This window comes from Pan paniscus, chromosome 13 (assembly GCF_029289425.2).
Source record: "Pan paniscus chromosome 13, NHGRI_mPanPan1-v2.0_pri, whole genome shotgun sequence".
Classification (NCBI taxonomy): Eukaryota; Metazoa; Chordata; class Mammalia; order Primates; family Hominidae; genus Pan; species Pan paniscus.
In genome coordinates, this window is record NC_073262.2 from 22,123,362 (window position 1) to 22,148,743 (window position 25,382).

Here is a 25,382-nt window from a genome sequence, read left to right on the forward strand (position 1 = left end):
TAGTTTCTTTTGCCATGCAGAAGCTCTTTTGTTTAATTAGGTCACATTTGTCAATTTTGGCTTTTGTTGCCATTGCTTTTGGTGTTTTAGTCATGAAGTCCTTGCCCATGCCTATATCCTGAATGGTATTGCCTAGGTTTTCTTCTACGGTTTTTATGGTTTTAGGTCTAACATTTAAGTCTTTAATCCATCATAAATTAATTTTTGTATAAGGTGTAAGGAAGGGATCCAGTTTCAGCTTTCTACATATGGCTAGCCAGTTTTCCCAGCACCATTTATTAAATAGGGAATCCTTTCCCCATTTCTTGTTTTTGTCAGGTTTGTCAAAGATCAGATGGTTGTAGATGTGTGGTGTTATTTCTGAGGCCTCTGTTCTGTTCCATTGGTCTATGTATCTGTTTTGGTACCAGTACCATGCTGTTTTGGTTACTGTAGCCTTGTAATATAGTTTGAAGTCAGGTAGCGTGATGCCTCCAGCTTTGTTCTTTTTGCTTAGGATTGTCTTGGCAATGTGGGCTCTTTTTTGGTTCCATATGAACTTTAAAGTAGTTTTTTCCAATTCTGTGTAGAAAGTCATTGTTAGCTTGATGGGGATGGCATTGAATCTATAAATTACCTTGGGCAATATGGCCATTTTCACAATATTGATTCTTCCTATCCGTGAGCATGGAATGTTCTTCCAGTTGTTTGTGTCCTCTTTTATTTCTGAGCAGTTGTTTGTAGTTCTCCTTGAAGAGGTCCTTCACATGCCTTGTAAGTTGTATTCCCAGGTATTTTATTCTCTTTGAAGCAATTGTGAATGGGAGTTCACTCATGATTTGGCTCTCTGTCTGTTATTGGTTTATAGGAATGCTTGTGATTTTTACACATTGATTTTTGTATCCTGAGACTTTGCTGAAGTTGCTTATCAGCTTAAGGTGATTTTGGGCTCAGCAGTCCTTGAGCCCAGGATATGGTGGTCTGATTGTTGGTTGCACAGATATTTCTAATTCTTCCCTTCATTGCAGACAAAGTTTTGTGTTTTTTTCACTTGAAACTTTAAAACTCTAAACTTGTAAATAGAACTTTTTCAGCCTCTGTTCCTGTCTAGAAAACCTGGTCCCTTGGTTTCAAGTAGTGCATCTGACTGTTGTTCACTGCCTCCTCACATGAGGTGTTTTGGTTTTCATTTTCCCCAGTGCTGGATTTTTGACCCTGGTGCCTGTTTTCACTCTCAGCCCTTCACGTGCCCCCTCGCTTGAGCCACACTTCATTACTAGGAGTTCATCACTTGTTTTTAGAAAGGGCTGAATATCCCACTTGACTTGTCTCTTAATTACTGTATTGATCCATATAAAGTCAACTTTTCCCCATTTCTAGCTCATCATTTATAGATATAAGAACCATCTTACTTGTAATCATTGAAACATACTTTAAATTACAAAAAGTCCACTTCTAATTTAACAATTTCCCCTTTCCGCATTCTCAAAATGTACAGTGGTGCAGTGGTGAATGGGGATGGGGAGTGTTCGTCCCTTTTTTTTTTTTTTTTTTTTGATACAGGGTCTCACTCCTGTTGCCCAGGCTAGAGTGTAGTGGCACAATCTCGCCTCACTGCAGCCTCCACCTCCTGAGTTCAGGTGATTCTACCATCTCAGCCTCCTGAGTAGCTGGGACTACAGGCGTGTGCCACCATGCCCCGCTAATTTTTTTGTTTTCAGTAGAGATGGGGTTTTGCCATGTTGCCCAGGCTGGTCTCAAAGTCCTGGACTCCAGCAATCCTCCCACCTCGTCCTCCCAAAGTGCCTGGATTACAGGCGTGAGCCACTGCACCTGGCCTGTTTGTTCTTTTAGTCTTTACTTTCTCCCCTTATTCTTGTGGTGCTCACATTGAGGGATGAAGAATAAAGAAGAGGAAAGGGGGCGAAGACTTACTTGGTTGGTTCTTTGGTAATCCAGTGATGGCGTATGTGCAAATGCTTGCTCTTTCGTGCCTCTCATTAGTGTGTTTTCTCAGAGGCCATCATAGAACCAGTCACTTCCCCAACACAGGCAATATACTTCATATTTCACCTCTTCCGAAACCGTTCTTCACTCCCCTCATTTCTGGCTCAGCTCCTGCCCACAAGTACCCTTTTACTATTTAGATCATCTGATCTTGGTACATTTTGGAGTTTCATTGATTGGGCTTAAAGTTGGACTTAACACTTGGCCCAGGGGAAGTACGTGCATTCTTTTATTCCTCTCAACTTTTTATTTTGGAAAACTTCAGACCTACAGAAAAGTTGAATGAATGGTGGGTGAATAACCATATGCCCTTCCACTAGATTCACCAACTTAATATGTTACCATATTTGCTCGCATTTATTTCATTTTCTTGGCTGGCTAATGAGAATCCCAATGCAGACATGATGTTACTTCATTCCTCTGTACTTTTGCATGAATCTCCAAAAATCAAAGATATGTTTTTTTATGTTATACTCTGAAATTTTAACACTGGTATGGTACTGTTACCTAATATACAGTACCTATTAAGATTTTCCCAAATGTTTCAATACCTTGTATAGCTGTTTTTCCTCCTGATCCAGCATATAATAAAGATTTCAGTTCATTTTTCATGTTTGTTTAATCATGAACGGTTCCCCCAGCCTATTTTTACCTTTCACAATGTTTGACTTTTTTTAAAAGGAGTCTACACCAGTTCTTTTGTAGAATGCCTCTCAACTTAGATTTGTGTGATTGTTTTTTCGTGATGAGATTGAGGTTCAACATTTTTACTAGTGTTTTGTTAAGGTGATATCACCAGAGTTCTTTGTAAAAGTACTTTTTCCTGTGTAATCTGTGGAGTGTCCTTTTAAGACCGAATGGATTTCTTATTCCCTAACAGTCTTTTACCCTGTAGTTTTAGCATTCATTGATAATTTTTGCCAGTATCCATTATTAACTTGATATTTGTAATATGGTGATGTTCTAATTCTGTCATTTCTTCTATAGAGAGAAGTTGGTTTTCTTATGTAAAGAACAACTTTCCTTTTTTCTCCCACCATCAAAAGAAATAATTTGTTGTCAGCATAGACTCATGTATTTTTTCAGTGTGTTATTATCTGTTTCTGTAATTATGCATTTTGTTGTGCAGCTTGTTCCAAACTCGTCCTCTAGGGAGTCTATGCATTCTTGCCCTGCCAAACAGTGGAAACACCGCTTGTCCAACTGCCGGCCTTTTCCCTCCATTGGTAAAGTTGGCCCCAGTCAACTTACTGAGTTTGGACCTCTCATTGCTAAGGGAGGCACTTAGCTCATGGGAAATATATTTACATATGCTCCCAAATGTGCAGATTCATATGTTGAATTTTCCTAAGAACACTCCCTGTGCCACCCACACCTGACATATGCCTGGTAGTTTCTGTGGCTCAGTAATCCCCCACCACAGAGTAAGATGCCTCTCTCCACTTTCACAGGTTCTTTTAGAGCCTCCATTTACCTGATGTGATTTTACAATGCCCCATTCTCCTGGGGAAGGAAGGAGAAGAGTCACAGTTCTTTTTAGTCCTTTGACTTCTCTCATGGAATGCCTTTCGGGATTTTTTTGTCATTTCTTTTATGGCCTGATGTGGTGCTCTAAGGCTCACTTTTAGTCCTGTGCAGGTCTTTAGAATATGAGATGTATTGGTTTGCTAGGACTACTGTTACAAGGTACCACAAACTGAACTTTGTCTCAGTAAGATGTTAGAAGTCGAAGGGCAAGGTGTTGGCAGGGTTGCTTTCTTTGAGGACTCTGAGAAAGACTCTATTCTGTGCCTCTGTCCTAGCTTCTGGTGGTTTGCTGGCAGTCTTTGGTGTTTCTTGGTTTGTAGATGCATCACCCTGATATCTGCCTTCGTCTTCACATAGCATTCTCCCTATGTGTATCTGTGTCCAAATTTCCCCATTTTATAAGAATATCAGTCATAGCGGATTAGCTGCCTACCCTACTGTAGTATCACCTCATCCTAACTTAACTATAACTTAATATAGTAAGTAATATATATATACGATATTAACTTACACTAATATATATACAGAGAGTTCTTGTATGCTTTGGATAACTAGCCCCTTATCAGATACATGATTTGCAAAAATTTCCCCCCCAATTTGTGGCATTTCATTTTCATAATGGTTCTTTGACACTGAAACATTTTTAGTTGTGATGAAGTTCATCTTCAGTTTTTCTTTTATGGATACTTTTGGTGTCACATCTAAGAATACTTTACCCACCCAAAGTCACAAAGATTTTTTTCTTCTATATTTGTTCTAAAGTTTTACAGTTTTTACTCAACACTTAGGTCGCTTATCCATTTTGATTCAATTTTTGTGTATAGTGCGAGGTAGGGTCTAAATGAATATTTTTGCGTGTGGATATCTGGTTGTCCTAGTACCATTTGTTAAAAAGTCTGTCTTTTCTCCTGATTTATCTTGTCAAAAAGCCTTATATTGTCAAAAGTTCCTTATATTCCATAATATAGACTCTCAATTCTGTTGTTGATTTACATGTCTGTCTTTGTGCCAGTATCAGCCTGTCTTGATTACTGTGGCTTTCTAGTAAGTTTTCAAATTCAATAGTGTACATTCATTTTTGAAATTGTTTTGGCTATTCTAGCTGCTTTGGCTTTCATAAATCTTAGGATTGGCTGGTCAGTTCTACAAAAAAAATCCTGCTGGGATTTCGATAGTGAATACATTGGATTTACACATCAGTTTGGGGAGAAGCCATCTTGAATATTAAGTGTTCCAACCTGTGAACATTAAAAGTCTATTTATTTAGATCTCCTTTATAAATGATTTTCAGTGTACAAGTCATACATATCCTTTATTAAATTTATTCCTAAGTTTCTATCCCTTTTGATGTTACTGTGAATGAAATTGTCTACATAACTTCAATTTCCTCATGACTTTACTCATTTTTCATGTATAGATACACAATTGATTTTTCTTATATTGATCTTGTATTCTGCAACTTCGTGGGACTTATTTATTTAGGCTATTTATTTAACCTTACTTATTAAGGTTATTTTTCTCCCTTAGGTTTTCAGGTGGGAGGGCAAACCAGTCCCTTTCACTCCATTTTGGCTGGGAGGAGAAGTCTACTCAAAGGGTTGTGAGAAATGAATAAAACCATTTGAGATAAAAACTTTTCCATGAATCTTATTCCAACAAAGACCTTGTTAGTATAGTCCCTCAGTATCCATGGAGGATAGATTCCAGGACCTCCCTGAGATACCAAAATCCGCAGATGCCCAAGTGCCTTATATGAAATGGTGTCGTGTTTGCATGTAACCTACGTGCATCTTCCCATATACTTTAAATCATCTGTAGATTACATAGAAAACCTAATACAATATAAATGCTATGTAAATAGTTGTTAAACTGTATTTTTTAATGTTTTTTTAATTTTTATTTTTGTTTTATTTTTGATTCATGGTTGCTTGAATTCACAGATGTGGTGGAACTTGCAGATACAGAGGGTGAGTAGTGTTTTAATTTTTCCAGTTAAATTTCTTGGTCTAAGTAAATTTTCTATTTCCATTGCAGCATTCCTCTGAATATTGAGTTGCTGAATAGCCCAGACTTATTGGAAACAACGATTGGTGATGTAATTGGGGCATCTGACACTATGGAAACATCCCAAGCACTGAATGATGTTAATGTAGCCACCAGGCTTTCTGGATTAGGGGAACCTGAAGTTGCATATGAGAGTAAGTAAATGTTCCATTATACATCAGTGATACCTTTTTATCTTCCTTTGAAATAAGATATTTAAATCAGCTTCTCCAATAATATTTTTTATACTAGTTCAACTTTTAAATTTAATTCAGAAGAGTTATGCCCTCTTGCCTTTTTGACTTAAGGTAACACTGAAATATTTAAGATAACATAATTGAGGTCATTAAATGTGTGTGTCATTTATAAGACATTAAACATTTAAGAGTCTTCAAACTTGCTTTTTGCTTTTTTTCTAGAGTGGAAACATTTTCTAGGGCATAGGATTGAATGAATGTTTGAACATCCCATTAGCTGTTAGAAAGTATTTTGTTATTAATGAGGATTATTATTGCCTAGGCCCACAAAAAGAAATAACACAGAAAGAATGGTGCTTTAAAACACACACACACACACACACACACACACTCACTTTTGAAGGTTAAAAGGAGACAGTAAATCTCATTGAAAATGTCTATGTATTTGTGAGTTTAGTTTTATATGAAAGGATAACTTGTTTATAAACAGCAGTTTCCTGTTGAATCTCACTGTAATGCACGTTCATTTTAAAGCAGCTTGTATTTATTTGGCTCTTGACAATTTGATTTCTATTGGAGGCTAAAATTAGCCACCATTATTAAACAACTCAGAAAATTGCCCTAAGTATGCTGTTGTCTCTGAGACTGTAGAATACAATAGTATTTAGTAATTTAGAAATAAATGTTAGTGAAAAGTCACACAGTGCTTCTGATTAATAGAACATGTTGAAGTATGACTGATAAGTGGTGCTAAAAATTTGTTTATTTCCTAAGAAATAACTACAAACAAATGTTCTGGTACATCATGGTTTTTTTTTTTTTTTTGACATCTAACATGTTTAAATTGTGCTTGTTAGTCTCAGGTCAGAGAAATAATAATTTAACTTATTATATTGGTAATTTCAAAGTAATTTGATTTTTTAAGGTAGTAGTCTGTTATTAGATTAAGAAAATATCCCCCATTACTATTTCTCATGTACTTTCTCTGTAGTAATTTATTTCGAATAGTCCAGTTTTGACAGCCTTGCCCTGGACTCCACTTCTTGTTAGCAGTGCTTGCTCTTGTTCTCACTTATATGTAGGAGCTACACAGGGACATAAAGATGGGAACAGTAGACACTGGGGATTCCTAAAGGAGGGATGGACTGGGAAAGGGCTGAAAAACTTCCTATTGGGTGCTGTGTTCGCTTTCTGGGAGATGAGATCAGTAGAAGCCCAAACCATGGTACCACGTAATATACCCTTATAACAAACCTGCACATGTGCTCCCTGAATCTAAAATTAAAATTAGGCTGGATGTGGTGGCACATGTCTGCAATCCCAGCTACTCGGGAGGCTGAGACATGAGAATCGCTTGAACCTGGGAGGCAGAGGTTGCAGTGAGCTGAGATTGTGCCACTGAGCTCCAGCCTGGGCCACAGAGCAAGACTCTGTCTCAAAAAAAAAAAAGAAAGAAAGAAAGAAAGAAAAAATTAAAAAAAGAAATTTGCTTTTTGTTTCTAGAAAGAATTGAGACCATAGCAAAGCCATCAGGATTTAGATTCAGCCAGAACCATGACTATCTTAATGCAGAGTATTTCCAGGGTTAAAAATAAAAATAGTCTCCTTTATAGAGATGGCAGTATTGATTTTATTTACATTCCATTTGATATCCATTACACTAATTTACAAAGTTTAATTTTTTCAGTGCTGTAATAGTGTTGTATTAGTATCACTTATTGAGTACATACTTTTTGCAAAATATATTAGCTTAGGATTTACATGGTAAAATGAACTAGGAATGCTTAAAAAAGATCAAATGAAATATAACTCTCCAAATATTTGGAAATCTGATATATCAAAGAATTAGTTTTATGGCACTTTATTGGTGAACCTTGGATGAGCAATTTGCAAGTATGGGGAAATAGATTGTACATCAGTAAGGGGAAGTTTTTTAACCGTTTATGCTGTATAATAGAAATAGGTTCCTGGCCAAGCACAGTGGCTCACGCCTGTAATCCCAGCACTTCGGGAGGCCAAGGCAGGCGGATCACCTGAGGTCAGGAGTTCGAGACCAGCCTGGCCAACATCGCAAAACCTGGTCTCTACTAAAAGTACAAAAATTAGCCGGCCATGGTGGCAGGCACCTGTAATCCCAGCTACTTAGGAGGCTGAGGCAGGAGAATCAGTTGAACCTGAGAGGCAGAGGTTGCAGTGAGCCGAGATGGCACCACTGTACTCCAGCCTGGGCAAGAGTGAGACTCCATCTCAAAAAAAAAAAAAAAAAAAAAAAAAAAAGGGTTCCTAAGAGTTAGTGAACACCTCATTACGGAAAGTATTAAAGCGGAGCTTGAATGTTGTCAAGGTTGTGGCAGAGGAAATTCTTGCATAGTGTGGGAATTTAATTCATATGACCTAATCCATTCAGACTTATAACATTTGCTCAAAATCAATCAGTGAGAATAATTAGAACATTTTTATGTTAAGAGTTTAAGGTAATCAATCTTGATATCCAATTATGTATTTTATTTTGGTTGTAATGTCAAAATCCTGATTCACATAGGTAAATAGTTACAAATGGTAACTAAAATAGCTTGTGCTGCATGGCAGGATGTTCCTTGGACAAAAAAGTATAGCAGAAAAAGGTTTAACAACAACAAAAAGAGTATTCAGGATGGAGTAATTTGAAGCATAATAAAACCAGGAGATGGCAATTAAGTAAATGGATAGGAAAGATTTTGAGAAGACCAGTGTTGAATTACTGGTTCTCAGCTTTGGTTGTACTTAAAATCACCTGGAGAGTTTTAAAAACTACCAGTGCCAGAATCCTACCTGAAAAGATTTTGTTATAATTATTCTTGGGTGAGCCCTGGGAATGAGTGTTTCTTGAAAGCTCTCCAGCTTATTCTTAACGTGTAGCCAGGGCCTCCACTCAGTTAATTGATGGCCACTTTTAGAAGATCCCTTTGACCCAGAGGATATGATTTCAAAGTTTTCCCCTTTTCTTCTTTCTGATTATATAGAAATTATTAGGCATTCAACCTTTTTTGTCAAGTGACAGTGTAAAATTTTATGCACACATCAAATTAATCTCTGCAAAATAAGATTATTTCAGGACAGTTAATTTTAAAAGTCTTCATTTAAAGATGAATTGTGTTTAATGTATTATGTTTTCAGTGGTTAGAGGACTTTGTAATGTATTTTGCCACTAGGAAGAACATTATGAAGACAAAATGCTTGTCTTGCGTCACACCTGATGGTACCAATATATAATATGTTGAATCAGTGAATGAATAAATATATATTCTTCATTAGTTTGTTCACATAAATTTAGTTTTAGGCAGTAGTCAGGGCCAACAAACAAAGATGGCAAAATGTTGAGGTTAGACATGAGCCTGGGTTGTGGTTATGAAAGAAAAGGATCATGTCACAAGTGTTCTGTGCCTTTTGAGTCTCTTGGCTAGGTAAACCTTCTTAACCACACATGCTATGGAGATTTCACATCTACTTGCTTTTTAGGAGTGCTGCAGATACAGGGTGGTGTTTCTACTTAGGATTAACTCTTATTCAAATTAATGGACAGATAGCTGGTTATGGAAAGAAAATATATTTATTTTGTGTTTATCTGGATTATTACTTTTAGTTGATGATAACTGATGTTGAGAAGACAAAACAAAACCATACCCTCACACAGCTAGCTGTGACAGCCTGGCAGACTGGTTATTTTGCCTTTTTTTTTTCTTTTCAGCATTAAAAGACACCTCAGAGAAGCTCAAACAGCTTGAGATGGAGAACAGTCCTTTGCTGTCCCCTCGATCCAACATCGATGTTAACATAAACAGCCAGGTATTCAGATTTCCCCTGTGTATACCTGTTACACATCTCCAGAGCTCCCAGAAATATTTTCTTTCCAAAGACAGTACTTTCTTTTTTCTTTAGCTGGGAAATCTGTCTGTGCTGAGTTCTTATAAACCTGTTTTCTCATTTTAAAGGGTGAAATATGTAGATGTTTAGGAGGGAAGGGGGAAACTTGCACAGCAAAGTGAATTGTAAGGTGATTTCATGATTAAAAAAAAAAAACACAGTCAAGAAGAGTGTTAAACCTTTTATTTTGATTGACCCAGTCTAGTTGGAAGACTTGCTGAAGCCTTTTGAAATTACAGAAGGATTTGTTTTAAAGAGAGCTGCTCTGTGGTATAAACAAGAAAGAGAATAGAATTTCAGATGCTTTAACTTCATCTATCATTCCTTTCTCTCCCGTGTCCCCTTTGAATTTTTTTTGTTGTGGGGTGGGGGATACATACCAATTACACCAGTCAAGCTTCAATTTATAGTTTGGCTATGATTTTCTTATTTCTATGTTAAGTAACTTATAGAAAGAGCTAAAATAAATTGAATGAGATGGAAATTTTGTAATTAATCATATCAGCTACCAGATGGCCCCACTAAATGGAAGAGTTGATTTTAGGTAATGACCTGGAAATGGCCTTTTTTTTTCCTCTACATATAGACAACTGATAACATGACCAAGATGAATTTTGTTTTTGTTTTAAAGAGGAAAGGAGAACGGCTGACTCACAGTGTTCTTCCATTCTTGGATAACTAACTGGAATTTCTTTAGAGACCAATATAGAGTAGAAAGTGATTTTCTTCTGTCTTGCACTGTTATTATTAAAACTGTCTTTCTGGATCCAAGCCTTTTTTCCCCCCTTTCTTTCTAATATATTTTTTATTAGAAATAGCTGTTAGAAGGTGATTCAATTTCAGAAAGGCTTTCCATTTTCTTGACTTTTCAGTATTCTATCCCACTTGTCTGTTTGCTTTTATGGTGTCAGTTTTTAAATATATCTCTGTAAAGTAGGGGAATGCAGGGCCAGAGACAGAAGGATAAATTGAAAACTTTAGATAAAAGCTTTAGATGATTAATAACTAATGGAAATTTAGTGGAGGACTGGAATGACCCTACAGAATGAAGCCTGGTAACACTTGGGGGTAGGGAGGAGTGGGGGGCGGGGATTGTTGGCTGTGCTCAGAGTTCATGGAAATCTATTGAACAGCTACTTGTTTCTTTTGTAAAATGTCCTGCATATCTCGCTATGATATAACTGATCCTCTGAGGCAGAGAGTCTGCTGCATTAGTTTTGAAGCCTTGAAAAGATGAGGAGGAGTGTGGGTTCAGGATAGGAGAGTAAAGGAGCACTTTAGGTGAAGGACAGAGTGCCATCAAAGAACTTTTGAGGGATCATATAGCTAGGAAGAATAACAATATTTAGTGAGGGTTTACTCTATGCCAGACAAGAATAGAAGGAAGGAGGGGATGGAGCAAGATGGCCAAATATAACCCTCCAGTGATCATCCCCCTTGCAGGAACACCAAATTAAATAGCTCTCCATACAAGAAAGCACCTTCATAAGAACCAGAAATCAGGTGAACCATCATAGTACCTGGTTTTAACATTATACCAAGGAAAGAGGCACTGAAGAGGGTAGGAAAGACAGTCTTGAATGGCTGATGCCACCCCTCCCCTCTGGAGGAGGGTGGTGCTGAGAGAGAATCTGTGCTTGGGAGAGGGAGAGCACAGTGACTATGGCACTTTGTATTGGAACTCAGTGTTTGTTGGTCTGTCTGTCGGAATGGAAAGCAACGCAGGGCACAATTTCGCTGGTGCCCACAGAGGCTGCATTTAGAACAGCCCTAGCCAGAGAAGAATCATCCATCCCAGCAATTGGAACCTGAGTTCCAGCTAGCCCACCGCTGTGGGCTAAAGTGCTGTAAGGTCCTAAATGAATTTGAAAGATAGTCTAGGCCACAAGGACTACAATTCCTGGGCACATCCTGGTACTGTGCTGGGCTCAGAGCCAGTGGACCTGGGGTACACATGACCTAGAGAGATACTAGCTGGAGGAGCCAAAGGAGTGCTTGCATCACCCTCTCCCAGTCCCAGGCAGTGCAGCTTACAGCTCTGGGAGAGACTTCTTCCACTTGAGGAAAGGTGAGGGAAGAGTAAAGAAGACTTTGTCTTGTAGCTTGGATACCAGTGTAGCCACAGTAAAACAAAGCACCAAGCAGAGTCCTAAAGCCTCCATTTCAGGCCCCACCTCCCAGTGACATTTCTAGACATACCATGGGCTGTAAGGGAACCTGCTGTCTTGAGGGAAAGTATCCAGTCCTGGCAGGATCTGTCACCTGCTGACAAAAGAATCCTTGGGTCAGAGGTTTCCAGGCAGTACTTGTCATAGGCCTTGGGCAAGACCTGGTACCATGCTGGCTTCAGGTGTGACCCAGGGCATTTTCAGCTGTGGTGGCCATGGGGAGAGACACCTTCTGCTTGAGGAAAGGAGAGGGAAGAATAAAAAGAACTTTGTCTTGCAACTTGGGTAACAGCTCAGTCACAGTAAAATAAAGTACTGAGTAGATTCCTACAGTTCCCAACTCCAGGCCCTAGCTCCTTAGACGGCATTTCTGAACCAGCCCTGAGCCAGAAGAGAACCTGCAGTCTTACAGAGAAAGGCACAAGTCTGGCTGGATTCACCACTTGCTGACGGAAGAACCTTTGGGCCTTGAATAAACATGAGTGTTGGCCAAACAATAGTCACCACATACCTGGGGTGAGACCCAGTACTTCACTGGCTTCACTGGCAGGTCTGACTCAGCACAGTGTCAGTGGGTAGCCACAGGGGTGCTTGTGTCATTCCTCCCCCAACTGCATGCAGCTCACTGAGAAGAGAGAGACTTTATGGGAGAAAGTGAGGGAAGAGAACAAGAGACTCTGCCAGGTAATCCAGGGAATTCTCCCGGATCTTACCCAAGACTACCAAGGCTGTACCTTAACAAGCCTGCAAGAGTCACAGCCTTACTGGGCATGAGGTTCCCCCTAATGCAGCTATGGCTGGAGTGACCAAAAACTTGTATCACAACATTCAGTTCCCTTTGAATAACTAGAATGCCTTCTTAAGACAGATGGGTAGAAACAAGCCCAGACTGCAGAGATTACAATAAATACCCAACTCTTTAATGCCCAGACATAAACAAGCATCCAAGATCATCCAGGAAAACATGACCTCACCAAACAAACTAAATAAGGCACCAGTGACCAATCCCAGATTGACAGAGAGAGATATGTGACCTTTCAGGCAGATAATTCAAATAGCTGTTTTGAGGAAACTCAGTGAAATTCAAGATAACACAGAAAAGGAATTCAGAATTCTATCAGATAAATTTAACAAAGAGATTGAAATAATTTTTAAAAATTAGGAATCCTAGAGCTGAAAAATTCAATTGACGTAATGAAGAATGCATCAGAGTCTCTCAACCACAGAATTGATCAAGCAGAAGAAAGAATTAGTGAGCTTGAAGACAGGCTGTTTGAAAATATAGTCAGAGGAGACAAGAAAAAAATGAAGCACTCCTAGAAGATCTAGAGTATAGCTTCAAAAGGACAAATCGAAGAGTTATTGGCCTTAAAGAAGAGGTAAAGAGATGTGGTAGAAAGTTTATTCAAAGGGATAATAACAGAGAATGTCCCAAACCTAGAGAAAGATACCAATATTCAAGTACAAGAAGGATATAGAACGCCAAGCAGACTTAACCCAAATAGGACTACCTCAAGATATTGAATAATCAAACTCCCAAATGTCAATGTTAAAGAATCCTAAAAACAGCAAGATAAAAGAAACAAATAACATACAAGGGAAATGTCAATGTTAAAGAATCCTAAAAGCAGCAAGAGAAAAGAAACAAACAACATACAAAGGTGCTTCAGTAAGTCGAAGCAGACTTTTCAGCAGACACCTCACAGGCCAGGAGAGAGTGGCATGACGTATTTAAAGTGAAGTAAAAATTTTTATCCTAAAATAGTATATCCATGTTTGAAGATACCCTTCAAACATGAAGGAGAAATACTTTCCCAGACAAACAAAAGCTGAGGGATTTCACCAGACCTGTCTTATAAGAAATGCTGAAAGGAGTTCTTCAATCTGAAAGGAAAAGATGTTAATGAGCAATAAGATAATCATCTGACGGTACACAACTCACTGGTAATGGTATGTACACTAACAAATACGGCATATTATAACACTGAAATTGTTGTGTATAAACTACTCATATCTTGAGTAGGAAGGCTAAAAGACTATCAAAAATATAACTACAACAACTTTTCTAGACATAATATAGTAAGCCATAAATAGAAACAACAAAAAGTTAAAAAGCTGGGGGTGGGGGTGGCGGTTTGAAGTTAAAGTATAGAGTTTTTATTAGTTTTCTCTTTGCTTGTTAATTTTTTTTTTTTTTTTTTTTTTTTTTTTACTATCAGTGTTGTCATCAGTTTAAAATAACATGTTACAAGATGGTATTTGCAAACCTCATGGTAACCTCAAATAAAAAAGCCTACAACAGATACACAAAGAAATAAAAAGCAAGAAATTTAAACATACCATCAGAGAAAAGCACCCTTCACAAAAAGGAAGGCAGGCAAGAAGGAAGAGAAGACCACAAAACAATCAGAAAACAGATCGAAATGGCAATAATAAATCCTTACTTATCAATAATAATATTGAATGTAAATGAACTAAACTCTCCAATCAAAACACAGAGTGGCTACATGGATTAAAAAAAAAAAAAGCCCCCAATGATCAGCTGCATACAAGATGCACATTTTACCTGTAAAGACCCATAAAGACTGAAAATAAAGGGTTGGAAAAACATATTCCATGCAAATGGAAACCAAAAAAGAGCAGATTATTTATATTAGATAAAACTGATTTTGAGACAAAAACCATAAAAAGACAAAGAAGGTCATTATATATTGATAAATGGTCAATTGAGCAAGAGGATATAACATAATAAATAATATATGCACCTAAAACTGGAGTACCCAGCTATGTAGAGCAAATATTATCAGAGCTACCGAGAGATACACCTCGGTACAGTTGTAGCTGGAGAATTCACCCCACATTCAGCAGAGGATAGAAAATCCAGAAAAATTAACTCAAAAAATTGGATTTAATCAGTGTAGACCAGTGGACCTAATAGAACATTTTATCTAGTGGCAGCAGAACATACATTCTTGTCCTCAGCACACAGATTATTCTCAAGGATAGACCACATGTTAGGTCACAAAACAAGTCTGAACATTCAAAAAAACAAATCATTTCCAGTATCTTCTCTGACCACATGGAATAAAACTAGAAATCAATAACAAGAGAAACTTTGGAAACTATACAACCACATGGAAATCAAACAATATGCTTCCAAATGACCAGTGGGTCAATGAAGAAGTAAGGAAATTTTTTAATTTCTTGAAACAAATGCAAATGGAAACAAAACATACTAAAATCTATGGATACAGCAAAAGCAGTACTGAGGAAAGTTTATAGCAATAAGCACCTACATCACAAAAGTAGAACAATTTCAGATAAACAGCCTAATGATGCATCTTAAGGAACTAGAAAAGCAAGAGCAAACTAAACCCAAAATTAGTAGAAGAAAAGAAATAATAAAGATCAGAGCAGAAATAAAGGAAATTGAAACCAAAAAAATACAAAAGATCAATGAAATAAAAAGTTGCTTTGCGAAAAGATAAACAAAATGGACAAACCTTTGGCCAGATTAAGAAAAAAGAGAAGACTCAAATAAATAAAATTGTAGATGAAAAAGGAGACTTATAACTGATACTGCAAAAATCAAAGGATCGTTAAGGATTAGTATGAGCAACTATATGCCAATAAATTGGAAAACGTTGAAGAAATGGATGAATTCCTAGACACATGCAGCCTACCAGGACTGAACCAAGAAGGAATCCAAAACCTGAATAGACCAATAACAAGTAACAAGATCGAAGCTGTAATAAAAAGTCTCCCAGCAAAGAAAAGCCCAGGATCTGATGGCTTCACTGCTGAATTTTACCAAATATTTAAAGAAGAACTAATACCTATCCTACTCAAACTATTCCAAAAAATAGAGGAGGAAAGAATATTTCCAAATTCATTTTATGAGATCGGTATTACCCTGATAACAAAACCAGACAAAGATACCTCAAAAAAGGAAAACTGCAGACCAGTATCTCTGATGAATATTGATGCAAAAATCTTCAATAAAATACTAGCAAACTGAATTCAACAACATATTAAAAAGATAAGTCATCACGTCCAAGTGGGATTTATCCCAGGATGTAATAAGGATGGGTTAGCATATGTAAATCAATCAAGGGTGATACATTATATCAGCAGAATGAAGGACAAAAACCATATGATCGTTTCAATTGATGCTGAAAAAGCATTTGATAAAGTTCAATATCCCTTTGTGATTAAAAAAAAACTCTAAAAAAACTGGGTATAGATGGAACATACCTCAGCACACTAAAAGCCATGTTATGATAGACCCACAGCCTGAAAGCCTCCTTTAAGACTGGAAAAAGGCAAGGATGCCCACTTTCATTGCTGTTATTCAGTGTAGTACTGGAAGACCTAGCTAGAGCAATCAGACAAGAGAATGAAATAAAGGGCATCTAAATTGGAAAGGAAGAATTCAAATTATCATCAGATGATACTATTTTATATTTGGAAAAACCTAAAGATAAAGAAAAACAATTAGAACTGATAAATTCAGTAAAGTGGCAGGATACAGATCAACATACAAAAATCAGTAGCATTTCTACATGCCAACAGCAAACAAACTGAAGAAAAAATCAGGAAAGTAATCCCATTTACAATAGCCACAAATAAAATGAAATACCTAAGAATAAAAATAATCAAAGAAGTGAAAGATTTCTGCAATGAAAACTATAAAATAATGGTACGAGATATCGAAGAGGACACAAAATTTGAAAGATATTACATGTTCGTGGATTAGAAGACTCAGTATTGATTCAATGTCCATACTTCCCAAAGCAGTTTGCCAATTCAATTTAATCCCTATCAAAATACCAATGATATTCTTCACAGAAATAGAAAAAAAAATCTAAAATTTATATGGAACCACAAAAGACTCAGAATAGCCAAAGCCATCCTGAGAAGAAAAAACGAAACTTTAGAACTCATAGTACCTGACTTCAAATTATACTACAGAGCTATAGTAACCAAAACTCATGGTATTAGCATAAAAACAGACACATAGACCAATGTAACAGAATAGAGAAGCCAGAAATAAATCCATACATCTGCAGTGAGCTTACTTTTGACAAAGGTGCCAAGAACATACACTGGGGAAAGGACAGTCTCTTCAATAAATGGTGCTAGGAAAACTGGATTTCCATATGCAGAAGAATGAAACTTGACTTCTATCTCTGCCATATACAAAAATGAAATGAAAATGGATTAAAGACTTAAATCTAAGCCCTCAAACTGTGAAACCACTAAAAGAAAATATTGGAGCAACTCTCCAAAACATCAGTCTATGCGAAGATTTCTTGAATAATATCCCAAAAGCATAGGCAACCAAAGCAAAAATAGACAAATGAGATCACATCAAGTTAAAAAGTTCCTGCACAGCAAAGGAAACAATCAACAAAGTGAAGAGATGACCCACAGAATGGTAGAAAATATCTGCAAATTACCCATCTGACAATGGACTAATAACCAGAATATATAAAGAGCTCAGACAACTCAATAGGAAAAAAATCTAATAATCTGATTTTAAAATGGGCAAAAAATCTGAATAGACATTTCTCAAAAGAAGACATACAAATGGCAAACAAGTATATGAAAAGGTGCTCAACATCACTGATCATCAGAGAAATGCCAATCAAAACTCCAGTGAGATATCATCTCACCCCAGTTATAATGGCTTTTATCCAAAAGACAGGCAATAATGAATGCTGACGAGGATGTGGAGAGAAAGGAACCCTTGTACACTGTTGGTGGGAATGTAAATTAGTACAGAAGTACAGAGTGCCTCAAAAACCCAAAAATGGAACGATCATATGATCCAGCAATCCTACTGCTAGATAATATGCCCAAAAGAAAGGAAATCAGTATATCAAAGAGATATCTGCACTCCCATGTTTATTGTGGCACTGTTCACAGTAGGCAAGATTTGGAATCAACCTAAATATCTATCAACAGATGAATAGATAAAGAAAATGTGGTACATATACACAATGAAGTACTATTCGGCCATAAAAAGAATGAGATACTATCATTTGCAACAACATGGATGGAACTGGAGGACACTATGTTAAGAGAAGCCAGGCACAGAAAGACAAACTTCGTATGTTCTCATTTATGGGAGCCAAAAAACGAAGAATTAAACTTGCGGAGATAGATAGTTACCAGATGGGAAGGGTAGTATGGAGGGTGTGGGGAAAAGTGGGTATGGTTAATGGCTACAAAAGTATAGTTAGAGTGATAGAATGGGTAAGATATAGCATTTGATAGCATAACAGGGTGACTACAGTCAATAACTTACTGTACATTTAAAAATAACAGTATAATTGGAATGTTTGTACACAAGAAATGATAAATGTTTGAGGTGATGGATACTCCATTTACCCTGATGTGATGATTACACATTGTATGCCTGTATCTACATATCTCGTGTACCCCATAAATATATACAAGTACTATGTACCCGTAAAAATAGAAAAGATTTTTTAAGAAAAGAAGGAAGAATTCAGTATTGTACTACTAATAAAGGACATCTGACTACCTTGCCTTAACTCTAGTCAACTTGAGTAGAAGTTGAGCCCCCCATCTGAAAATTTAAAATTCAAAATGATCCAGAATCTAATACTTTTTGAGCACTGATGTGATGCATAAAGGACATGCTCATTGGAGCATTTTTTATTTTGGATTTTCGTATTTGGAATACTCAACCAGTAAGTATAATGCATATATCCCAAAATCTGAAAAAATACAAAATCTGAAATACTTTTAGTCCCAAGCACTTTGGAAAAGGGATGCACAACCTATATTGTGAAAAAGTTGATTCATGTTTTATTAATGTGATGCATTTTTAATAAAGGCTGATTTCTCTACCGCTGCTATCAACAGTTGTTGTTTGCTTAAGGAATGCAAATTAATCTTAATGTTGGCCTGACTAAAGTAATTTTAGGAAGAAAACCTACTGAAAATAAAATACGTCATTCTAAAGTAAAGCATGATTTGTTGGATGACTTGCCCTAAGAACTGAGAATGTCTTAGCCAGCAACCTAATCTTAAGGCTCAGACTAGCACTACTGACAGCAGAGTTGACAGTGTTGTAAGAGCCCATTGTAGAGAGATCACATCCGGCCTGCATTATGCAGGATTTATACAGTCACCTGACATGCCTTATGTACTGTTGGTTCAGTTCTAAAAATGTGTTTATTGCCTACTTTTTGTAAGATAAAATAAATACTGTGTGGAATTCGCAGACGAGTGGAATGACAAGTTCTTGACCCTCAGGAAACTTTAGCCCTGTCTAAATCCCACAGAAGTTAATATTGCAAATGGCCATCTCCAGTGACCACTTTCTTTCCCAGGTCTATTATGCTAATTGAATTTTCAGATGATAACAGCTGGGAAGTACAGTTTTTGGAAGACAAAATCAGGATCCATGAAGGCTTGGATAGATTGGAATGACAGACTGGGTTTAAGAACATAGACTTTGACAAATCATAAGTACAGGGCTAGGGTAGGGGACTAGAATATTACAGCAGCATGTATTTAAAAAGTAAGAATATGTAAATGAAGTATGAATCAGCTGCAAAAGAGCTATGTTGTCTTAATTCAAAGGGTTCAAAAGGGGAGGTTCAACTATTTTTTTCATTTCTGGATAGCACTCTAAAAATGATATAGAAAAGTGGCAGTTTGAGAAGAGAAGGATATGCATGGTGAAGGGTCTTGAAACTAAGTTACAATTTGGGATTATTAGCTAGATGATTGCCATGTAGAAATCTCAGGAGGGAGCATGTTAACCATCTTTAGATATATGAAGAGCTGTTATGTGAAAGAGGAATTAATGTGACTTGCTTTTTAATGGCCTCAGGGAAGAGTTAAGGTCAGTGAATATGTTAGTGGTATGCAGATTTGACCTTAACAGAGGAAAGTGTTTCCTAACAGTCATCTGACCAAGGAAGTAGCAAGTTCTCCAGTGTGTGATGTTTCTCAGGCTAAGACTAAAAATTACCCACCTCTTGAAGTATTTTGGTGGTTGGATGGACTCTTGTAACTTCCAACTTTGAGATGCTGTGATTCTAGGAGTTGTCAAGATTCTTCTCTTTCTTCATCCCTCCTCTCTGCAACTTAGTCTCTGTGCTTTCTTTAAAAAAAAAAAAAAAAAAAAAAAACAAGGTAAAATATACATATATAATTTACCATCTTGACCATTTTTAAGTGTATCGTTCAGTGGTAATAAATACATTTATATTATTTATTTGTCTCCTTCATTATCCCCTTCCAGACTTCGGTTTTCTCTTGACCTATGTCTGAAATCCTTTAGGATTTATGACATATCAAGATCTACAGATTTTTCAATTACTTCCTTCCCCTTAATTTCCTAAGGCAATCCAGAATGTTCTTTATCTTCAAATTTTATTTCAGGAATCAGTTTTTCTTGTTCTTTGATGAGCAGTACTTTGTTTTAAAAGCATAAAGGAACAGAATCTCAACTGCATTCAGCGAGGACAGTGGGTGCAATTAAGGCATATGTGACCTTTAGCAACTAGTATTTTTGGGCTAAAAGATGAAAAGTAGGGCATGAAGTCTATTCTCTTGACCAGAGTTTGGCAGATTATTTTAGTAAAGGACCAGATAGTAAATATTTTAGTCTTGGAGAACCTCGTAGTCTCTTTCACAGCTACTTAGCTCTGCCAGTTGTAGCATGAAAGCAGCACAGAGGAATGAATATGGCTGAATTCCAGCAAACTGTGTTTATACAACAGGTGGTTGGCCAGATTTGCCCTTTGGGTTATAGTTTGCTACAATTTTAGGTTAGGCCCTACAGAGGCTATTCCTTTTAAATCCAGAGCTCTTCACAGATAGATTATTTTAAGAGTTGCTTATGCCTGAAATAAGATATGGCTGCTTAAGACACATGATTTCCTGATTGTCTGAAGATGAACTTTCATCAGTCTATTTCCTATTTCCATATAACTACAGTGCATCAGAGTTGTTTACAGTATATTTTTAAAATATCTAGGAGGAAGTGGTGAAGTTGACTGACAAATGCCTTAATAATGTCATTGAGAGCCCAGGATTGAATGTCATGAGAGTTCCTCCTGACTTCAAGAGTAACATTTTGAAGGCTCAAGTAGAAGCAGTGCATAAGGTAAGCTGCCTTTGATAGATAGCCCTGGTGAAGTGAAAAGAGCATGGGATGTAGAGAGTTGCCTTCCCCAACTCTAAATTCTAATCAAGCTAGATTAATGGTGCAGTCAGGGAGTTAAAAAATAAGAGTAAAGATGCTCAGGGGGATACGAAGGCTAAAAAAGCCAAATTTGTGTAGAAGTGAGCCTTCAATGTTTGCCACTTTGATAGCCAGAAAGCCTTGTGATTTTTAAAGCCTTATTTCAGTATTAAATCTATGATTCTAGGTCTGTCTTTATCCATCCACTATTCCCCACAACCCATCTGCCCTCAATTTGGCGATATGTTTATGTAATTAGCAAAAAGAGTGAGGTACAAGGTGAAGAGTTGGCTGTGCCATGGTGAAGGATGGAGTGGGTAGGGACTAGCTTCCATGAGAGATGCGGCAGCCTTGTTCTCAAAATCAGCTTTTCCTTGGCTCTCCGTGACTTTCAAACTTACATTCTGTCCTAAAACCAGGACAGAAGCCTGCCTCACTAAGTCAGTTGTCAACTAGGATTTCAAATTCACCCGTTATTGAGAAGATGCACTTTACCCATCCTGTCCTCAGGTACAAGCCTTGAAGAGACCTGATTGGACTTTAGGAATATTGTTCATGTTCTTTATCCATTTTCTCCCCAGAATATAAACATGTTTTACAACATATTTACATATAAAATAAATATAAAATATGATAGTATTGACTCTAGAATCTCATTTCTGTTCTACCACCTACTAGCTTTGTGACTTGGGCAAGTTAGTTGATTTCTCTGAGCCACAGTTTAATTATGTATAAAATAGGATAATGGTAGTACCTACCTTAAGGTGGGTTGTAAAGATGAAATAAGATAATTAAAGGACATGGAATAGTGCCTGGCACATAATGAGCATTTAGAAAGTGTTGACCCTCAATAGTTATAGTAGCAGTAGTAGTAATAGTTATTATTTGCTATGGTCTGAATGGTTGCATACCCCCGCAAAATTTTTATGTTGAAACCTAATCCGCAAAGCCATGGTATTAACAGATGGGGCCTTTGGTAGAGCCCCCAAGAGTAGGATTAGTGCTCTTATAAAAGAGCCTGGAGGGAACTTATTTAACCCTTCAACCATGTGAGGATGCAGTGAGAAGGCGCCATCTATGAGGAATGGGCCCTCACCAAGCACTAATTCTGCCAGTGCCATAATCTTCGGTTTCACAGCCCCCAGAACTGCGAGGAATAAATATTTATTATTTATAGGCCACTCAGATTATGTTGTTTTGTTAGAACAGCCTGAATGGGCTAAGAAATCATTACCTTACATTTCAGTTATCATTTTGGATCTTTCTTGACTTGAAGAATAGAGAAATAACATGAGTGAACCCTAAAGTAAAGGGATTTGATTTTATAGTGAAAAGACCTTCTCATGAAGAGAAATCCAGGATCAAATACCTTCACTGTGAAATCTACTAAACATTTATGGAAGAAATATTAGCAGTTCTACAAAGTTTTTCAAAAAGATAGAAGAGGAAGGAACACTTCCCAATTCATCTTATGAGACTAGTGTCACCCCAATACCAAAACCAGAAAAAAAATACAAGAAACTACAGACCACTACTCCTCTTGAACGTTAACTTAAAAGTTCTTAACAAAATATATTCAGAACTTTATAAGTAGGATCATACATCATGACCAAGTAGGGTTTATCTTGGGGAAAATGTTGGTTTATCATTCAAAACCCAAGATAGTTCACCATATTAAAAAATACATAAAATTGTCTCAATTCATGTAGAAAAGCATTTCACAAAATTCAACACCTGTTCATGATAAAAACTCTCAGCAAACTAGCAATAGAATGAAACTCCTTCAGTTTGATAAAGAGCATTTATGAACAAAATCTACAACATCATAATTAATGATGAAAGCCACATCCACTGAAATAGCTAAAATTAAACACTGACCATCCCTGTGTTGGTGATGATGGAGCTCCTGCAGTGCACATACATTGCTGGTAAGAACATAAAATTGTATAAACACTTTAAAAGAGTTTGGCAATGTATCAGACATACACATATCATCTAACCCACAATTATATTCTTAGATATTTGCCCAAGAGAAATCAAAACTCAGGTTAACACAGATGTTAGTACATGAATGTTCCTAGCAGCTTTATATGAAATAGCTAAAAACAGATGATTGTGATGTATCTATACAATGAAATGTCTGAATAAAAAGGAATAAATTAGTGATTTGTACAACAACATGAGTGAATCTCAAAGACATCTCCATGCTGCTCTAAAGAAGCAGATGGAAAGGATAGGTACTGTGATTCCAATTATATGAAACTGTGTAAAGTATAGATCATCATTTACCTCAAATAAGGGTTTTTTCATGGGATTATGTGGGAAGCCTCAAGGGAATATTGAGGCGGGGAGTGGGGGAGATAGTAGAAATGTTACATGATGTTGGCTAAACACTTGTATGCCTTTAAAAAAATTTATTGAACTGTACTTTTAAAAAAATTGGTGCATTATTGATGCCAGGTGCGGTGCCTCATGCCTGTAATCCCACCACCTTGGGAGGCCCAGGCAGGTGGATTACTTGACATCAGGAGAGTTCAAGATTGACTGACGTACATGGTGAAACCATGTCTCTACTAAAAATACAAAAATTAGCCAGGTGTGGTGGCACATACCTGTAATCCCAGCTACTCGGGAGGCTGAGGCAGGAGAATCACTTGAACCTGGGAGGCAGAGGTTGCAGTGAGCCGAGATTGTACCACTGCACTCCAGCCTGGGGGACAGAGTGAGACTCAATCTCAAAAAAAATAAAAAATGGGTGCATTATTGAGAACCATCTAGTAAGATCGTGTGAATTTGTATACCAAATAAAAAAAGGAATCTTTGATTATTAATTTAGGTATGGGGTAAGATTGTACTAGGTACACTGCTGGTATTTCCATAGATAAGGTATGATTACCTCTTATTTTAATTAAAGCAAACTGATATTTCTATTGTTACCAGAAAGAAACGTAAATTTCTTGTTACTTTAGTATCCTCAATAAAGATTTACTTTTTTTAATATTTCATTTTCTTAGGTTACAAAAGAAGATAGCTTATTAAGTCATAAAAATGCCAGTGTTCAGGATGCTGCCACAAACAGGTACAGTTCTGGGTAGACTGAATTAAATTGATGTTCTTATCTACTATCTTTGTCTTTTTTTTCTTCTCAGTCTGTCGCCACATGGTTTCAGGATGTCTGTCTGAAAGATAGCTTGAATTCACTCTATTGTATCCATTACAGACCACTTAGTACCTAGTTTTATATTATTTGAAGATGTTCCTAATTAGTCTCCCAACATTCCCATTTATCTTCAACTGATTCGAACCAACAGAGCAGAAACAGTCTTAAAGATATGTGTGATCTTTTCAGTCACCTGGTAAGGAGTGTGTATTATTCTCTTACAGTAAACTTTCATGTCATCCTGTTATCACAATGGCCTTGTTCTTATCAACTTATTTGCCATGGGTTCTCACAGTAACTGAGTTAACTTTCTTTGCTGCTCCCTCCAAGTCTCTTTTGCCCTTGTTCCCTTTAATGAGTATTTTGGCATTTATTTGTCTTGTTAGTTAGGCTTTTATTCCATGCTTTATGGCCATTGACTTTCTTCACCACTGTGAATCTAATGTTCTGTGCTTAGTGTTAAAAAATGTTGAGCAAATAAATGCTGTTTCTTTTTTTTACTGTTCAAAACTTACTCAGTCAAGGAATATGATTATGATTAATCATATTCAGTTCCAGATACCGTAATCAACATGGCACCGCACATAGCATGCATAGTGTATAGCACTTTATATTATAATAGTTAGTACTCAACAAAAGTACTAATTGGTGATCAGGGTAAAGCTAGAATTACAACTTGACCTTGTAACTAATTCTAATTGCCAGGCACAGTGTCTCAGACCTGTAATCCCAGCACTTTCAGAGGTCAAGGCAGGAGGATCACTTGAGGCCAGCAGTTTGAGACTAGCCTGGGCAACATAGTGAGATCCTGTCTCTACAATTAAAAATAAAAAATTAGCCGAGCATGGTGATCCACGCTGTAGGCCTAGCTCCTCAAAAGACTGAAGAGGGACAATCTCGTGAGCCCAGGAGTTTGAGGCTGCAGTGAGCTATGATTGCACCACTGCACTTCATTCTGAGTGACAGAGTGAGACCCTGGTTTTTTTTTAAGGGGCCAGGCCGTGGTGGCTCACGTCTGTAGTCCCAGCACTTTGGATCACCTGAGGTCATGAATTCAAGACCAGCCTAGCCAACATGGTGAAACCCATCTCTACTAAAAATACAAAAATTAGCTGGGCATGGTGGCGCACGCCTGTAATCCCAGCTACTGGGGAGGCCAAGACGGGAGA

General features: G+C 37.2%; 1 protein-coding gene across 4 annotated transcripts in view; it reads left to right on the top strand.

The window, feature by feature from the left end:
- The window catches only part of EPB41L5 (erythrocyte membrane protein band 4.1 like 5), a 169,409-nt gene that overhangs the window by 111,815 nt on the left and 32,212 nt on the right, over window positions 1-25,382 (top strand). For all 4 annotated transcript variants that reach the window (XR_008624473.2, XM_008972499.4, XM_008972498.4 and 1 more), the window contains exons 17-20: window positions 5,548-5,711; window positions 9,481-9,578; window positions 20,847-20,975; window positions 24,068-24,132. Coding sequence is in view for 3 of the 4 variants with exons in the window: in XM_008972499.4 (XP_008970747.3) it covers window positions 5,548-5,711; window positions 9,481-9,578; window positions 20,847-20,975; window positions 24,068-24,132 (456 nt within the window). In the remaining variant the exon portion in view is untranslated. The remainder of the gene's footprint in view (window positions 1-5,547; window positions 5,712-9,480; window positions 9,579-20,846; window positions 20,976-24,067; window positions 24,133-25,382) is intronic.